This window comes from Carassius carassius, chromosome 22, assembly GCF_963082965.1.
Source record: "Carassius carassius chromosome 22, fCarCar2.1, whole genome shotgun sequence".
In the NCBI taxonomy this organism is placed as follows: Eukaryota; Metazoa; Chordata; class Actinopteri; order Cypriniformes; family Cyprinidae; genus Carassius; species Carassius carassius.
Window position 1 is genome coordinate 1,937,633 of NC_081776.1, and position 16,839 is coordinate 1,954,471.

General features: G+C 35.8%; 1 protein-coding gene across 3 annotated transcripts in view; it reads right to left on the reverse strand.

The window, feature by feature from the left end:
- LOC132098660 (pleckstrin homology domain-containing family A member 5-like) overlaps positions 1 to 16,839 on the reverse strand; it is a 137,017-nt gene that overhangs the window by 21,306 nt on the left and 98,872 nt on the right. For all 3 annotated transcript variants that reach the window (XM_059504753.1, XM_059504752.1, XM_059504754.1), the window contains 7 exons: positions 16,652 to 16,756; positions 14,706 to 14,778; positions 11,818 to 11,918; positions 9,678 to 9,793; positions 7,661 to 8,485; positions 2,566 to 3,016; positions 700 to 774 (listed from right to left, as the gene is read on the reverse strand). In XM_059504753.1, the coding sequence (XP_059360736.1) occupies positions 700 to 774; positions 2,566 to 3,016; positions 7,661 to 8,485; positions 9,678 to 9,793; positions 11,818 to 11,918; positions 14,706 to 14,778; positions 16,652 to 16,756 (1,746 nt within the window). The remainder of the gene's footprint in view (positions 1 to 699; positions 775 to 2,565; positions 3,017 to 7,660; positions 8,486 to 9,677; positions 9,794 to 11,817; positions 11,919 to 14,705; positions 14,779 to 16,651; positions 16,757 to 16,839) is intronic.

Consider the following 16,839-nt stretch of genomic DNA (forward strand, 5'->3'; position numbering starts at 1 on the left):
TTTACCTAAAACAAAGGAGCTAGGTGCTAAATTGAATCTCATGCACTGCTACAAAAGACATTTTCACAGCGATGATGAGGAAAACAAATATGGAGGAGCTCTATTAATATTTCATCAAGTGACCGCAGGCTTTTTCATTAAAGTGCTCTCTGTCTGAAATCACACTGCAGAGGATTTCTGCCAACTATGAGCAGAAGCATAACGGGACAAATGCGTCTTCAGATTGCCAAAACCTGGAACGTAAAGTAAGAGAATAATAATTATAGTTTTAAGAAGAGCTTATGGTATTAGCGCTTCTCCTGTCAATATAAACACACACACACACACACACACACACACACACACACACACTCATCTACCTAAAGCTAGAATAACCTTCTGTACTGCAACATAACATCTGAATGTCCGTTTACCTTTAAAGTCAGTCTGCAACCTATTGTACTTTCTAAAACATGCTAGATTTTCATGTGAAACCATATTTTAATTCATGCACAAGTAGACCAGAAGCATGTGTTATGAGTGTAAATATGGCCATTTTCTGATTTCATGTTGACTTTCAACGAGCGGCATCTAAAATAACTCAACGAGTCCTCGGTGGCTTGCAAGGGAAAAATGCGAATAGTTTGAGAGGAAAGCAAAGTTGTGGATGTGTGGTCTTTGCATAGAAGACGTGGTGTGTGGAGAAGAGGGAGAGCGTACCGTTTTGCCTTGCAGAGACTGTGCAGTGATGCTCTGTGCGGGAGGAACAGGCCTGCGCTCGGCAGGATAGGAGACCTGACAGAGAGGGGGGGGGGGGGGTGTTGGTGGAGAGAGAGAGAGAGAAGGGGGGGCGAGAGAGAGAGGGGGTGGGGGAGAGAGAGAGAGAGAGAGGGAGAGAGAGAGGGAGAGAGAGAGAGAGAGAGAGGGGGGGAGAGGGAGAGAGAGAGAGAGAGAGGGAGAGAGAGAGGGGGGGCGAGAGAGAGAGGGGGGGCGAGAGAGAGGGGGTGAGAGAGAGAGAGAGAGAGAGAGAGAGGGAGAGAGAGAGAGGGAGAGAGAGAGAGAGGGGGGGAGGGAGAGAGAGAGAGGGGGGGGGAGAGAGGGCGTGGGGGGGGAGAGAGGGCGGGGCGAGAGAGAGAGAGAGAGGGAGGGGCGAGAGAGAGAGAGAGGGAGAGAGAGAGGGGGGGCGAGAGAGAGAGAGGGGGGGAGAGGGAGAGAAAGGGGGTGAGAGAGAGAGAGAGAGAGAGGGAGAGAGAGAGAGGGAGAGAGAGAGAGAGGGGGGGGAGGGAGAGAGAGAGAGGGGGGGGGAGAGAGGGCGGGGCGAGAGAGAGAGAGAGAGGGAGGGGCGAGAGAGAGAGAGAGGGAGAGAGAGAGGGGGGGCGAGAGAGAGAGAGAGGGGGGGAGAGGGAGAGAGAGGGGGGGGGGAGCGATAGAGGGAGAGAGAGAGAGGGGAGAGAGAGCGAGGGAGAGAGAGAGAGTGGGGGGGGGGTGGAGAGAGGGAGAGAGAGAGCGAGAATTTTTTTAATTTTTAAGCTACTTTATTTAACAATTTTCTAACAACAAAACATACAAACCATCTTACTTAAAATCCACACAAACACCAAATTGTAATTGCAAAAAATAAATCATCATTTATAACAGTGCACAAAGCATCTTCATAATTCCATGATTCCATCTTTAAAACCCTCAATATTATTCATTAATTTATAAAACATAAAGAGAGAGCGAGCGAGAGAGAGAGAGAGAGAGAGAGGAAAGCAGAGCAATCATCGTGACCGTTCTGCTGGAGAGTGCATTAAACCTAAACGCTCGGTTATTTAGCGTGATCTGGTAATTACATGCTCAGAAGAAACAAACAAAAACAACTGTTGTCCCCAAAAACATCTCTGAGCATGATTCTATAAATGCAGGGTTCATACTTTTTAAGTTGATCATGATTACTGCATTTTATCATTGCAAATATCATTATAGTGTCAAGTAAAATTATAAGGACATTCAAGAGTAAAATGGACTGAAAGTAATGATTATAGAATTTAATGTTGACAAAATATTTAATACATTTAAAGAACATTTTCATCAAAAGACAACTAGGACTAAAAATGTAAAATAACTTTTCTATTTTAATATATGACAAAATGCTATTTATTGCTGTGATGTCAAAGATGATCTATATATATATACACATATTTTAGTGAATCATTTATTAATTACAATATATTTATTAACTTATGTTGAATTAAATAAGTTCTATATATATATATATATATATTTATAACTGATATAAAAAATATACATTTGCACATTTTAGTGTAACTGATTTTAGTGAATTACTCTTTACTGTATACATTTATCAATTTCTGTTCCTTAATATATTATGTTGTTAATAGATGAATTATAAATATTTATTATATAGCTTTATCATATATTTATACATTGAAATAATTGATATACTATATATATATAGATAGATAGATAGATAGATAGATAGATAGATAGATAGCACCTGTTTTTTTTCCAGACTTTGAAATGCTTATTATTTTAAATATTCCCGTTTTCTCCATACTGTGGGAACCCAGTGTGACTCTTTACCTTGGAGAGGTGCGGCCGATGGCGGCGTTCAATTGTCACGTCCCCACGAAACACAGGCGAGGTAACTTCAGAGCGGGAGTCAGGGTTGAGGGGGCGATTAGGGGAGAAGGTGTGGTAACCAGCCAGAGATCCGTGGGAAGGAGACGTGGGGATGGACTCCGCGATCTGGCTCATGGTTTTGGGGCTGGGCAGTGTCCCGTATCCGATCCGGGTGTGCGCCTGCCTCTGCTGCCACTCGTACAGCTGCCACATGGTGTCGTCCCGTATGGAGCGCCGCTTCTCTGCAGTCGTGGGCTGCAGCGCCCGGTCGTACATCGACCCCGAAGCGCTGGAGATGCTGTCCGGCCGCAGCATGTTACGAGGGAGCGTCCTGTAACCCTCGGGATAGCGTGGGACGATCTGTGCACGATGGCTCGGCATGTTCCTCGGCAACGTTTGGTAGGACGTAATGCTGGAAGACAAAGACACTGGCGTCACAAATTCCACTTGAAAAATTATAAAATGAAAGGGTTTCATTTTTATCTGATTTTAAAGATTAATGTTTTATGCGTTTGAGTTCAAGAAAAATTAAGAAAACAGAATCTCTGGGAAAAAATCATTTCATAGGGCCCCATCATAAAAAAATGTTTTTATGAATTCAATAAATCAGACATGCTTTTTAAATAATTAAAAAAAAAAAAAAAAAAAACAATTTTTTAGATTTAAGTGAATCATATATTAATTTATATATATTTAGACATTAAATTATATATTGATAAATTCTACATTAATTTCAACATTTGGTAGGACGTAATGCCTGGAGACAAAGAAACTGGCGTCACAGAAAGGTCAACAATACACAAAACAGCTCCACTTGAATATGAGTTTCATAATACAATCATGCTAATAAAGCCCAGCTTGACTTTGTGATGATTTCCTGTTGAGCTGCAGGCGATAATTAAACACTGACTCATTAGCATATGATAAAAGTGTCACGCTTGTACTTATCACAGCACAAAAGCTTTCACCTTTCGCTCCGGCTGATTTTTAAACCGCTCTAATTTTTCATCACTCATCGTCTGCCAATCGCTCAGAAATGATTACCGCATACATGCATCAGCAGCAGGAAGACAGATGGGAAGAGATTTTCTGAAGACCGTTCTGAGAGTTACGAGCGCTACTCTTTTTCCAGGAGCTGGTGAGATCGGCTTGGCACTTTCATAAGCACTACTGAAAGGTTGTACTGACAGCAGAAATCAATAAAGAGCTCCGAGTGCCAAAATGCACAACCATAAAAGTCATGTCTCTATTAGCTGAAAACGAGAAGCTCCGAACAATGTTGGCTGGATACTTCAACTTCAAGCTTCACTCAACTTATTTAATTGAACACACAACAATCAATGAGTATTGATATACTGGATAATCACATTCATTATAATAAAAAAAAAAAAAATGCCAACACTGGAAACGTCCACTGCACCAGTTTATAAATTTCCAATTTCAACAATATGGCACCCGTTTTGAAAAGGAAAATAACTTCTAAATTAATTCAATATTTAATATCATACTTAAGTCTGTTTTACCCTAAAATGGCATATTTTAGAAACCGTAAATAACATTTTAGTTGACAATGTGCAAAATGACAAAAAAGAAAGTTAAACATTATACTAAAATATATAAATATCATTGAAACATGCATTAGACAAAATATTTAAGCTAAATAAGACAAACTTTACAATTAAAATATTTAAATAATGATCAATTTAAAAATATTCATTAAAACATGCATGACAAAACATTTATTGAACTAAATGCTACACTGAAAAATAATTTTTACAAACTTTAAACGATTGAAAAAATATTATAATACAAATATTATAATACTTAAAGGTATTTAAAAGTATTAATTGAAACATCCATTAAGATTTAATTAACAAAATACACCTTTAAAAACAAACTAAAAATATTTATTAAATATTTATAAAATATTAAAAAATTTAATTTAATATCACAATAAAGATTATGCTATATTTAAAAATATTAAGTGAAACCTGGATTAAACAAAGTATTTTTATACACTTAATACAACACTCAATACTAATAAATTCAAATGTTCTTTTTTTTGTTAATATTGTGAAGAGTTAAAGTTGTCAGTTCAATCAGAATCAATAGTAATTCAAATCATTTAATCATCCTTTCACGTTTGTTATCATTGATGAAATCCAAAAACCTTGTCAAAAAACTATTTTAAAGTAATTTCATTGACGAAACTAACTGTGACATCTGCCCAAAGTTTTCTCATCTAAAATAAAATGATTTTGATAACAAATGTGATTGGATTGTTGCTTGGGTTTGCGGAATTTAATTGCATCTTGAACCTCGAGAATTGTTATTGTAAAACCAAATAGCTTAAAATTCACTTAGCTGCCTTAGAAAATAAATGCACAGATTGTGGCATGAGATCACACAATCTGCTGAGAGTTTGGAAAGAAAGTTTTTGATTGGTCAGGACGTGCACATGCAAGAACAACTGTCAAAAACGAGCCTGACAGCAGCCTAAGCAAGAACGGCAATATGTGCATGAATTGCACAAATATTGATGATAGTTTCTGAAGAAGATGTAGGCAGAGCAGACACGCTTCACCAATGCCTTTTGATAACCAGCATCTTAACACGAACACACGGTGCCCTTTTCTCTCCTCGCTCGCCTTCCTGTTCCTCTTCCTGCACAAAGCTCCATGACTTATTCATCAGAGGAGAGGAAGAAGCAAACACACGTCCTCCTACACCACGACTGCGCAGCTAAACGGAGGATGGCACCTGACAGCAGCCCACGGCTCACACACTGAGACCGGGCAGAGGTAAAATCAACTGTTGGGTCATGATAAAGAGCTCATGCAAACGCTGGAGTTTGCAGTCTCAGGGGATGGAGAGTGGGAGAAAAAACTCTCTGGCACTGCTGTCTGAGGCCTGATGCCTCAGAAACTCAGACAGAATGATGCATGAATCCAGTGCGTTCGTCTAGTTTGTTTTCTGACAGTTAGACACAGTGTACATAAATACAACTATATATATATATATATATATATATATATATATATATATATACACTCCGAAAGTAGTTTAATATAGAAGTAAATATAGTACAGCTAGTAAAGTACATTAAGTATAGTGTGTAATGAGTTTAGTTAAACATTACAAACATTACAATAGAATTAATCAAACAACCCCTACAAACTACACAATACATGCTTTTACAAACTTAAGCTGTTGATTCGTTTGTAATATATGTAGTTTGTAATATATGTAGTTTGTAAGGCATATCTTGTGCAGTTTGAAATGTGTGTACTGTGTCATTTAGAACTTAAGTAGTTTGTAAAGCGGGAATTGTATAATTTGCAATGCATTTAGTTTATAAATATATATTGTGTGTTTTATATCGTGTATACTGTAGTTTGTAAAGTTAACTTTTCATAAAATGAATACTGTGCAGTTTGTAATACGCGCAGATTGTAAAGTACATATTGAGCACTTGAGTTTGTAAAGTCTTTTATAGTATGCATGCATGCAAATTTTTAAATATGCAATATATAATAAATATTATATAATCTGTTTGGTTTAAAAAGTGTTTAATGTTTGATTTATGTGTTTAGCTTTACAAGCAGGAATTATAGTTTATTGTTATATTGCAGTTAATGTATAAAATGTATTTTGTGTAATTTGTAGAATTTAAAATGTAGAACTTTAAATTTGATTTGTAAAGTGTGTAACGCAAGTACTTTTAATGTGCAAAATGTTATATATAGTTTGTAAAGTTTACAGTGCATAATTTGTAATACAAGTAATTTGAATGCATACAATGTTATATAAAGGTGGTAAAGTATTTACTGTGTACTTTGCAATGCAAGTAGTTTTATGTGAAAAACATTATTTGTAGTTTGTAAAGTGTGTACTGTGTTATTTGCAATTCAAGTAATTTTTAAAGTAGATTGTTTATACTGAGTTAAGCGTAAGATGTGCATTGCGCAGCATGTTGTATGTTTAGTTTATAAAATGTGCAATTTATAACATAAATTCGGGGATTGTAAAGTATGTAATATTTATTATGCATTCTACAAAGTCACATGTAGTCTGTAACACAAGCAGTTTTAATGGGTAAAACATATACATCTTTATTGTAATTTTTTTAAAGTGTACTGTGTAGTTTGTAATACAAGTAGTTTTATGGTTATTGCATATCATGAATCAAAATTTGGTTTGTAAAGTTTGTAGTTTATAATATGAATTTGTAATATTATTATTATGCATTCTACAAAGTCACATGTAGTTTGTAACGCAAGTAGTTTTAATGTGCAAAACTTTATAGTTTGTAAAGTGTGTACTGTGTAATTTGTAATGCAAGTAGTTTGTAAAATAGATATTGTGTAGTCTTTACTGTGCATACAATGTGTAATGTGTATTGCATATCATGTAGCACATTTAGTTTGTAAAGTTTGTAGTTTATAATGTGATTTTCTAATATTATTATGCATTCTACAAAGTCGCATGTAGTTTGTAACGCAAGTAGTTTTAATGTGTAAAACTTTATATTTTGTAAAGTGTGTACTGTGTAATTTGTAATTCAAGTAGTTTGTAAAATGGCGTAGTCTTTACTGTGCATACAATGTGTAATGTGTATTGCATATCATGTGGCACATTTAGTTTGTAGTTTATAATGTGAATTCATAATATAATTATTATACATTCTACAAAGTCGCATGTAGTTTGTAACGCAAGTAGTTTTAATGTGTAAAACTTTAAAGTTTGTAAAGTGTGTACTGTGTAATTTGTAATGCAAGTAGTTTGTAAAATAGATATTGTGTAGTCTTTACTGTGCATACAATGTGTAATGTGTATTGCATATCATGTAGCACATTTAGTTTGTAAAGTTTGTAGTTTATAATGTGACTTTTTAATATTTATTGCGTAATCTACAGTCACACACAAGCTAGTCTCTCATGGGATAATTATATCCACACACACAAACAATAGTGACAAAAAAGAAAAGAAAAGTGCATTAATGAAATTTTACACAAACACAAAAACAAGCAATATTAGCTTGAAATTAAGCACTCACCTCCTGGTGTCGTCGTCTGGGGGCCGTGTGCGTTGAGTGCGGACCCACTGCTCCAGCTGCTGCATGGAGTTGGTTCTGCTCAGGAATCGCTCTGGTTCTGTCGTCCTCTGGGGCATCGTATTGTTCATGTCTCCGGGGCTTCTGTCTCCCCCTTGTTCCCCAGAACCGTTGACCTGGGGTGGTTTGTGCTGGCTGGATCCCGCAGCGCTCTGGAGCTGTTTGGAGGATGAGACGGCCGCAGCGATGGCCGCCGCTTGAGCCGGCTGGAGTTTGATGCTGTTGATCTTAGTGAGCGGCCGCTCTCCGGCGCCCTCTTTCTGGAAGCCGTATTTCTCGGCATCCCGCGGCGGTGGGACGGGTTTCTCTGGGTCTTTCGGCTGCTTGTGTTTGTCTCCAAGAAGGTACCTTGCATCCATTTGCAAGTTCTTCTCGCCATCTTTGGGTGGAGCGTATTGTTCACCTTCCCTCTGAAGCGTGTACTTGTCTCCATCTTTGTGTAATGTGTACTTCTGCCCGTCCTTCTGCAGCAGGTACTTCTCTCCGTCTTTGTGGACGGCGTATTTCTCTCCATCCTTCTGCAGCAAGTATCGGTCTCCATCTTTCTGCAGAGCGAGTCTCGGAGCGTTTTTGTGCAGAGCGTAGTTGTCTGCGTCTCTCTGGAGGGTGTATCGCTCTCCATCTTTCTCTTTCTGCCTTTTCTCCTCCTGGCGGAGTGTCTCGCGATTTCTCTCGTTGTTTTGCATCTCGGGTCGGGTCAGGACTCTGTGATTCAGCATGTTGTTCATCTCCTGAGGGCTGCAGGAGTCAACCTTTACCTTCTCAAGCCTGCAAAAAGAGAAAGAACAAAAAGCAAGTGAGTGAGAGAGAGAACGAAAAGAGCCGACTTTACTTCACATCCTAAACATGTCATACTGAGCTCCAATGAAACACTTGTTGACTAAACATTCATGTCTTCTTTAATAAAATCACTTTGATTCTATGAAAAGTGAACTGCATTTCATTTTCAATCCCGGCTGTGATGCTGTTGCCGAAAAGCAATCTTAGTAGAAATCAAAAAACAGCAAGGGTTTAACTCTAGATAGATTCCCTCAGCATCTGTGATTGTGCTAAAAGCTGCAATGAAACACAGTTTCAAAAACTGTTCTGCACTTAAAAGGCTGTGAAATCTCTGTTCGTGAGAGTCTCTCAGGATAGAAGCAGCTCTAGTCTAGAAACTCAACAGCTTTCTTCAAAAAGCAGGGTGATAAAAAGTGCCAAGAGTAAATAGGAAACGCTGACGTGACTCGAAGTGGTTTCTAGTGAGGCAGTTTAACAAAGAGAAGCTAACGTCATCCGTTTTGGAATTTTATTGTTTCTGATTGGCTCAGTGTTTATTCATAATAAAACATGTCGTAATGATTGTATGGTGGTTTCTCAAAAAAAATTACGACTTTCTGACTTACAATTTTTTTTACATCTTTAAAATCTTCATATTATTATCCACTTATACTTGCATTTTGCTTTTTAATTCTTAACCTGGGAATCAAATAAGTAAATTATATACAACAAAAAGGGACTAAAATGTTGACATTACTGATCATAAAGAACACAAATTTTCTTTTAATTTATTATTGCTTTTAAATTATTTATATTATCAACTACTTATTTTGTTTTGAATTTTAGAAACTGATACTTAACCTGAAAAAAAAAAAAAATGAAGTTAAAAAATATATATAAAAAAATATGCATACGTATTTTGACATTACTACTGATCAGAATTTTTTCCTGTTATTTTACTATTGCTTTTTAAACGATTTACCTTACCAATATATTTGCTTTTACATTTTTTGCATGATTAATTACTTATTTTGTTTTGCTTTTTTGCATTAATTTCTAACCTAGTAAAGACGAACAAACAAACAAACCCTTAAGCAAACTGCTGTAAATGTCACTGAAGTGGTTCACCAGACGAAGAGCACAAGGGATTAGAGTTTGCTCCTTTCGATTGGTTCAGTGTGAACAGAGCATGTTTTCTAACCTTCTGGTTGGCTCAGAGTGGACCAATGCCGCATCAGTCATAACCTTCATCCAGGACTCCATATCTTTGGCTGTGTCAGTGCTGAAATAGTACGTCCGCATGTTTGGATGCGTCGCCTAGTTGTGAGAAACCAACAGAGCAACCTGGGGAAAAACAGCAGACGATGAATACTAATAGAAACTGTTTTGGGGGGGGGTCCTAGCTGGAGTAAGTGGCACAAAACGCAATAATGCTCAAGCCGTCTTTCTGAAGTGAGCAGATCTTTGTCAGGAGCCCCTCGGGAGTTTGTCCGACTGCTCGACTCTGACAGCTTTTGTCTGGATATTACAACAGTTTATATAAGCTTCAAAAAGCGAACACAGAACGCTTTAGAATAGACAGCAAGAACGCTGTTATAAACCCTAGTGAGATGTTTCAGTCTACATAAGCAGCATACAAAATAGATTTCTATGAGATACTCTCTTAGAGGAACAGTGAATGGGTGCCGTCGGCATGAGATTCCAAACAGCTGATAAAAACAGCACAATAATCTTCAAGTAATCCACAGCACTCCAGTCCATCAGTTAATAAGAAACAAATCCATCAAGACGTTTTAGCATTAAATCGTCATTCTCACGGCACCCATTCATTGCAGCGCATCCAATGCTGAGGAAATTATGTAATGCTACATTTCTCCAAATCTGATGAAGAATGTACATTTTTCGGTGAACTATTATAGATAAAGAATGTAGACATTCCTGGTTAATTGGGTGAAGTATGTTAATGCGGCATTGTGCAAACTTGGGACTCACCGTATTAGCGAAGCTCCAGTAAACATGTAGATGCTCAAGTTCATGAACCCTCAGAGAGGACAAGCAGCACAATTGTAAAACAGAGAATAAGATTGAGAAAAAGCAATGAGTCGACATGAAAATATCTGCACTAATAGGTAAATGACTCCACTGAGATGCAAAATCTCACAGAACTAGACACCAAAATGCAGCGTCAGGTGAAAAGTGCCATCCAGCAGAAACTTGTGTCAGGAAACTGGTTTAACGATTAAATTCACAGATCTGAAAAATTTTATTAAACACACCGATCTGACCCCAGACACAGACTCTAAATCGGTCTAAACTGTCATTCTCATTCTCTTGCCTGAAGTCAGCATAATATTTCTAAAGTTTTTAATGGAAATAATCAGTTTCTTAGTAAAAAAAAAAAAAGGTTTAGTTGTTTGTAATATGGCAGTCAGTCAAGCATTATAATATGATATTATGATAATCAAGCATTATTTAATGATAGAATTAAAACTTGGTAACCATGTATAAAAGCATATTTGTCGTTTTAACTGCACTTAGCACTGGCGGTGGTGCTTAAAAAAACAACAATAATGATAAGATAATAACAATAATACTATGAATTTGTGCGCCTTCACACTAGAGTTTACGGTGCGTCAAATACACTGAACTGAAAAGTCTTAAAAAGATTTAATCACATATGCGTGTGATTTACTCTCATCGCAGAGGGTTGATTTGGTATCATAAACAATGAACTGCATTTTTACAGCATTTATTAATCTAGGTTTAGGTGAATTTATAAATACATGTTCAAAAGTTTGGGGTCAGGAAGTTTTTGATTTTAAAATAAATTAATTCTTTTATTCAGCTAGGATGCATTAATGATGCTGAAAATACAGCTGCACACCACAGAAATAAATTCCATTTTAAAGTGCATCTAAATAGAAAACAGCTATTTTGAATTGTAATAATATTTCACATTTTTACTGTCTTTTCAATCAAATAAATGCATGGTTGATGAGAGGCTTCTTTTATAAATTAATATTAAAAAAAAATCTTACCAACCTCAAACTTTTAAACAGACGCGTATACTACTGTATCGTTACTTCATGTTTGAGTATTAAACATTTACAATAATATATGTAGAAAACACCTCACTTTTTATAATGACTTTAAAGTTTAAATTACTTTTTCAAATGTTGTCGATAAATAGAAAAAGCAAACAGCTATCGACTGCAACTCTGTTTAAATGAAGTGTTTCAACTTTTTTATTCACTCTTTAATTCTATTCACCTGCCCTCTTGCATATCATATTTTTATGTAAAATATGGCCACGTTTGAGAGACTCTGAAAGCGTCTCTGACCTTGAAGGCGTATTTTCTGCTTATGTGGTCATCTACGGACAGCATGGAGATGTGGAAGCTGGGCAGGAGGATACTTCCCAAGATTCCCTCTTCTTTCTCATCTGAAGACACAAAGAGAGAGATGTCGTGAATATTAGCATATATTAGCCAACTGCTAGGAAACCTGCTAAACTTGCAGCTGAAGCCATGACTGGGGGTTTGAGTAAACAGACAGTCTGTCGGGGCTGATGGGAAAACTGCAGGGTTGTGTTGCGCATCAGAGCGTGTCAATGATGTTGTGACGGCAGACTGCAACCAATCTGTCAAGAGTTGCTTGCCGACTGAGTCAATTCAGAGCGACAGCTGTGTTAACGGTTACTATTAATGTAATAATGTCAACAACAGTACGTTCCCATCATTGGCTTCCTTAAGCCTGAGACTTATCCTGAGATTCAATCTTTAACAGATGATTTAACACACTGTCGTTGTCGAAGCAACAGACTTGAGTTGATGAATTTCTCACTCATAAAGACACTAATCGGTTTCATTCCTGAACCGAATCGGTTGATTGAAAGATGCAATCATTTTCTCATAAAGACACTTGTTTTGTCGCTGGATGAATTGAATCAGTTGGGTAAAAGATTCAATGATTCAGTGATTATAAATATATTTTAGTCTTGAATCCATCAGTGTTTTTGAAGGAATTATTTGAGTGAACGAATGTCTCACCCACTCAGAAAGACATTTGTCGCCACCTACTGGCATGACAATGTAATCTTCAGGAGCAGTCACATACCCAAAAATCAGTAGGTCTATAACATGTCCATGCATGTATATTAACACGTGCATAATTCGTGTTAAGTAAATGTTTGAATTCCTAACCCGAAATATGGGCAATATATTTTTGTATGCAAACTCAAGACTAACATGCTTGCTATTCCTCAGCCATAAAGAACAAACAAGACAACGATGCTTCAGCACTATGTGATGCAACTGTCTTTTAAAAGTTACATGGAGCAAGTTTTAGATTTGGAGACATCCCACACACTGAGTTTTGGAGCGCTCCGATCCGAAAGCCTCACAGCAGACACAAACCAACACAAGAGAGATGATCAGCTTATTTTTGTATTTGCAATCAATATTGCCTGTGTGTGGTAACACTATTTCTTTGTTCAAATCTATTAACAGTTACACGATTAAAACTGATCTTGAAAAACTTAGCGAACACATTGCTACATTAAACTGTAAAATGTTAAGTTGGTCGCAGTGCAATGGACTTAATGCCTCATCTGTGGTCATTCTGCAAAAAAGTTAATTAGTTAACCTATATAAATAACAAATAATGAACAATATTTCCACACCATTTATTAATCTTAGTTCATATTTCAGCATTTACTAATGCATTATTAAAATCACAAGATGTGTTTGTAAATATTAATGCACTTTGAACAATGAACAATTTTATTTTTATTAACATTAAACAATCTATATATAAATTGTGTAATAAATGTATATTTCATTGTTCATTCACGTTAGTTAATACATTCATGTTAACAAATGACATCTTATTGTAAAGTGTTACCATTAATATTTATTCATCATACTGTTGAACTTGACAGTATTTTCTCTCTTGTTATTTCATAGAAGCTTCAAAGACGACGGAGAAAGAAAGAGTCTTGTGCCCTGCGTTTATCAGTATCCTTATAATGTCTTCTCCGTCAGCCAATAAACAGCTTTGGCCCTCATGGGTCCTGCTGCGAAAGAAGGATCTGATTGCACTGTTGGATTGCTTAATTGCACAATTTATGGAGATCTAAGGAGCGTCCTAAAGAGACTTGAGGAAGCAGATTACTTCCACACATCTTCCTCCCTGTGTATACTATGAGAGCTTATTAGATCGAGCACTTGATTCTGATTGGACGATTACAATTTTCAGCAGTCAAATATTTCTGAATATGGCTAACTATTCAGAAGCTAAACTAAAACCATTAACAATTGATAAAGTTTTTCTGAAATGAAAAAAAAAGAAAAAATATTTTAAATAAATTAAGAAATTAAGTTTTTCAAAAATTTCGAAAATGTAAAAAAAAAAAAAAAAAAAAAAAAAAAAAAAAAAAAAAAAAAACAGTTAATTGATATAAAGCCAGAACTCTAATATTTAAATATAAATAAATAAAACTTTAAATGTTAAATGAAAAACTATGAAAATTAATCCAAAATTAGAAATGCCCTAATTGAAATAAAGAAATGAAATAGTTTATATTAGATGAAAAACTAATTAGAAATGTTATCAATGTTTCTAGCAAAATATACATATTTGTGAAAATACAAGTTAATTCAAGATATTAATAAATATTATAATAGTATATAAATAATACTAAAATAGTGGCTATTGTCAAAGGCAACGCTGAGTAACTGAGCAGAGAAACAAGTTTCTGACATGTTTCAACACTGATATTCATTAATTTTTTTATTTGTTAAGAAGCCATCCATGATATGTGAGGTAGTGTACAGTCAAATAATCATCATCAGGACAATCTCACTGAGAAATTCATATAATATCAAGATAATGACCGGCTGACAGTAAATGATCCATTACACAAGTAATAACGGATAATTGTAGAATTAATGAAAATAACCTGTAACTGAATCAGAATCATTCAATTGCGAATTCTGTGGATTCAAATCACTGCCAAACTTTCAGAAGAGCACATTACAGTATCAACCACTCATTTAGTGGTATTTCCATATTCACAGTGCCATGATTTGAAAAATACACAGCATAACACCCACAGACAGCAGCGCAAATGTGTCACGTGGACATATGGCAGCAAAAGTTAATTCTCAAACATCAACAAGAAAATCAGCGTGTGATGAAGTGTGCGCTTGTAAAAAGATGCTGGACTCACCTCTGTAATAGAAGAGGCACATGTCACACAGAACGAACCATCTCTTCTTCCACATCTTCATCCCGGTACTGTCCTGCAAAAGTCCAGCAACAGTCAATCAAACCAGCCAACCAATCACAGCGCAGCACGGAAAGCCCCGCCCCTTTCCATGCATGCTTATTTTCTTCAGACAACACCAAATGTATCTGCTTCATATTCCTTCCTCGTGTTTTACGGTTTGTTGTGTTAATGTTTGGGGAAGAGGAGAGACCACCTCTGATGTTGTGTTTTTCCTGGAAACATGCTGCTTTCACGTAGCGATCGCACACACACAAAGACTCTAGCTACTGATACGGCCGTAACGCTTTGTGTGTTTATTTCACTCTGCCTCTTAGATGGTGAAGAATGTGATGCAAAAGCACAAATGTGCTTGAGGAGTCGTGAATGTGGTGCATAAAAACACAGGCAGATGAAGCACGGATGAAACGTTTTATGGATAAGTGCAGGCGAATCTCCGAAACCGTGACCATAAGCAATTGCAAAACCATCAAAACTGTTCAACTGATAACTTTTATCTCAGCTGGACTTGTACTGTGATATAACCATTGCATTTTTAAAGTACATTAGAGTACTATGGAAATAAATATTACTGTAATGCAAAATAAATTATATTAATATACAAATAATTATATTTAATGAAATATAATATACATTTGTAATTAAATTATATACTTCTTTTATTTAAATTAAAATAATTTTCTCATTACGTTAATGAGAATCTATGGCTGAATGTGCTTAATTGTGAAGAAAATAGTTAAAATGCTTAAAAACACAAACACACACACACGCACAAAAACTAATTTTATTGACGCTATATATTCATTTACTGTTGAAGTACTTCAGAATATTAAGGACATGTATATCATTACCGTAATGAAAACAAAAGTATAATAATATATTATTATTATATAAATATAACTATTTATTAACCTTCTGGGGTATCTAAATAGAGATAATGAAGCCAGACTGAAAAGACTAGACATTGCGTTGGTTTCACATGGATTACTTTAACAGAGAATATTTGTTTTCGATAAGACTTACTTCATTTAAAAGCAGACATGTCAAGCTTTCTATAGATATGTCTCATGTCTTTGTGTCGAGCATTCACTGAGTTACAGTTCATTTTTGTGATGCGTTTCTAAACGTAGATCACAGAGACCAAGGCAGCAGACAGCGCACCCTGTTTGTTTTCTTTATTTTACAAAAGCACAAAGTTTTGTTGTCTTTATGAGTGTGTACAAATAAAAGAAGACCCTTTACAGATTCGACTGATGTTTTGCTCTTATTTGCATGATCAAATGATCAAAAATGGCACAAAGCGCATTTGTCGACCCCAGAGGGTTAAATTAAAAAATAACATATTAATAAAAATAAATAAACAAACAATACAATTATACCTAAATGTCAGAATAGAAAGATTGATGAGGGTTTTTTATTACAGCAATAAGAAAATAAGGAGGAAAAAAAATTACTGTCATGAAAATGTTATAATAATGTTTAAAAAAAAAAAAAAAAAAAAAAAAAAAAAAACTCAAGGGTCCTAAAATCTAATTTTCACAATATTTTTTCCTGTTGATGTATTTTTTAGTTCCATGGTAATTCATATTATTACCATGATGCAATGCAAACATATATTAATAATAGATAAATACAATTTAATAAAAAAATAACTTAAGACTAAAATAAAATATGTGAGATTGATGAGATTTTTTTTACAGCATTACATTAATTAGAATCTATGCCCTAATGTGCTTAATTGTCATAACAGTGTGGCACTAGCAAAAAGGATCTGATTGACGTTCCTCATAATTTTTACAATGCTTTTTTTTCTGTATATTTTTACATGAGATTCTCTCACACATATGCAAGATCTATTAAAGGTTTGTACGAGTGCCAGAGCCACAAACCTGTTTGTAAAGCCAGCCGTTCTTTACCACCGGGGCGTTGGGGTTCCTCCTGATGGAGTTGGACCTCTTCCCAAAGTTGTGGACTTTCTTTGAAGACCTGGACAGCTGCAAAGAGGGTAAGAGGAGATTATTCTCAGAAACCACACTTGTGAGGGCTCAAGCTTGCCTGTATACATTATTCAGCGATG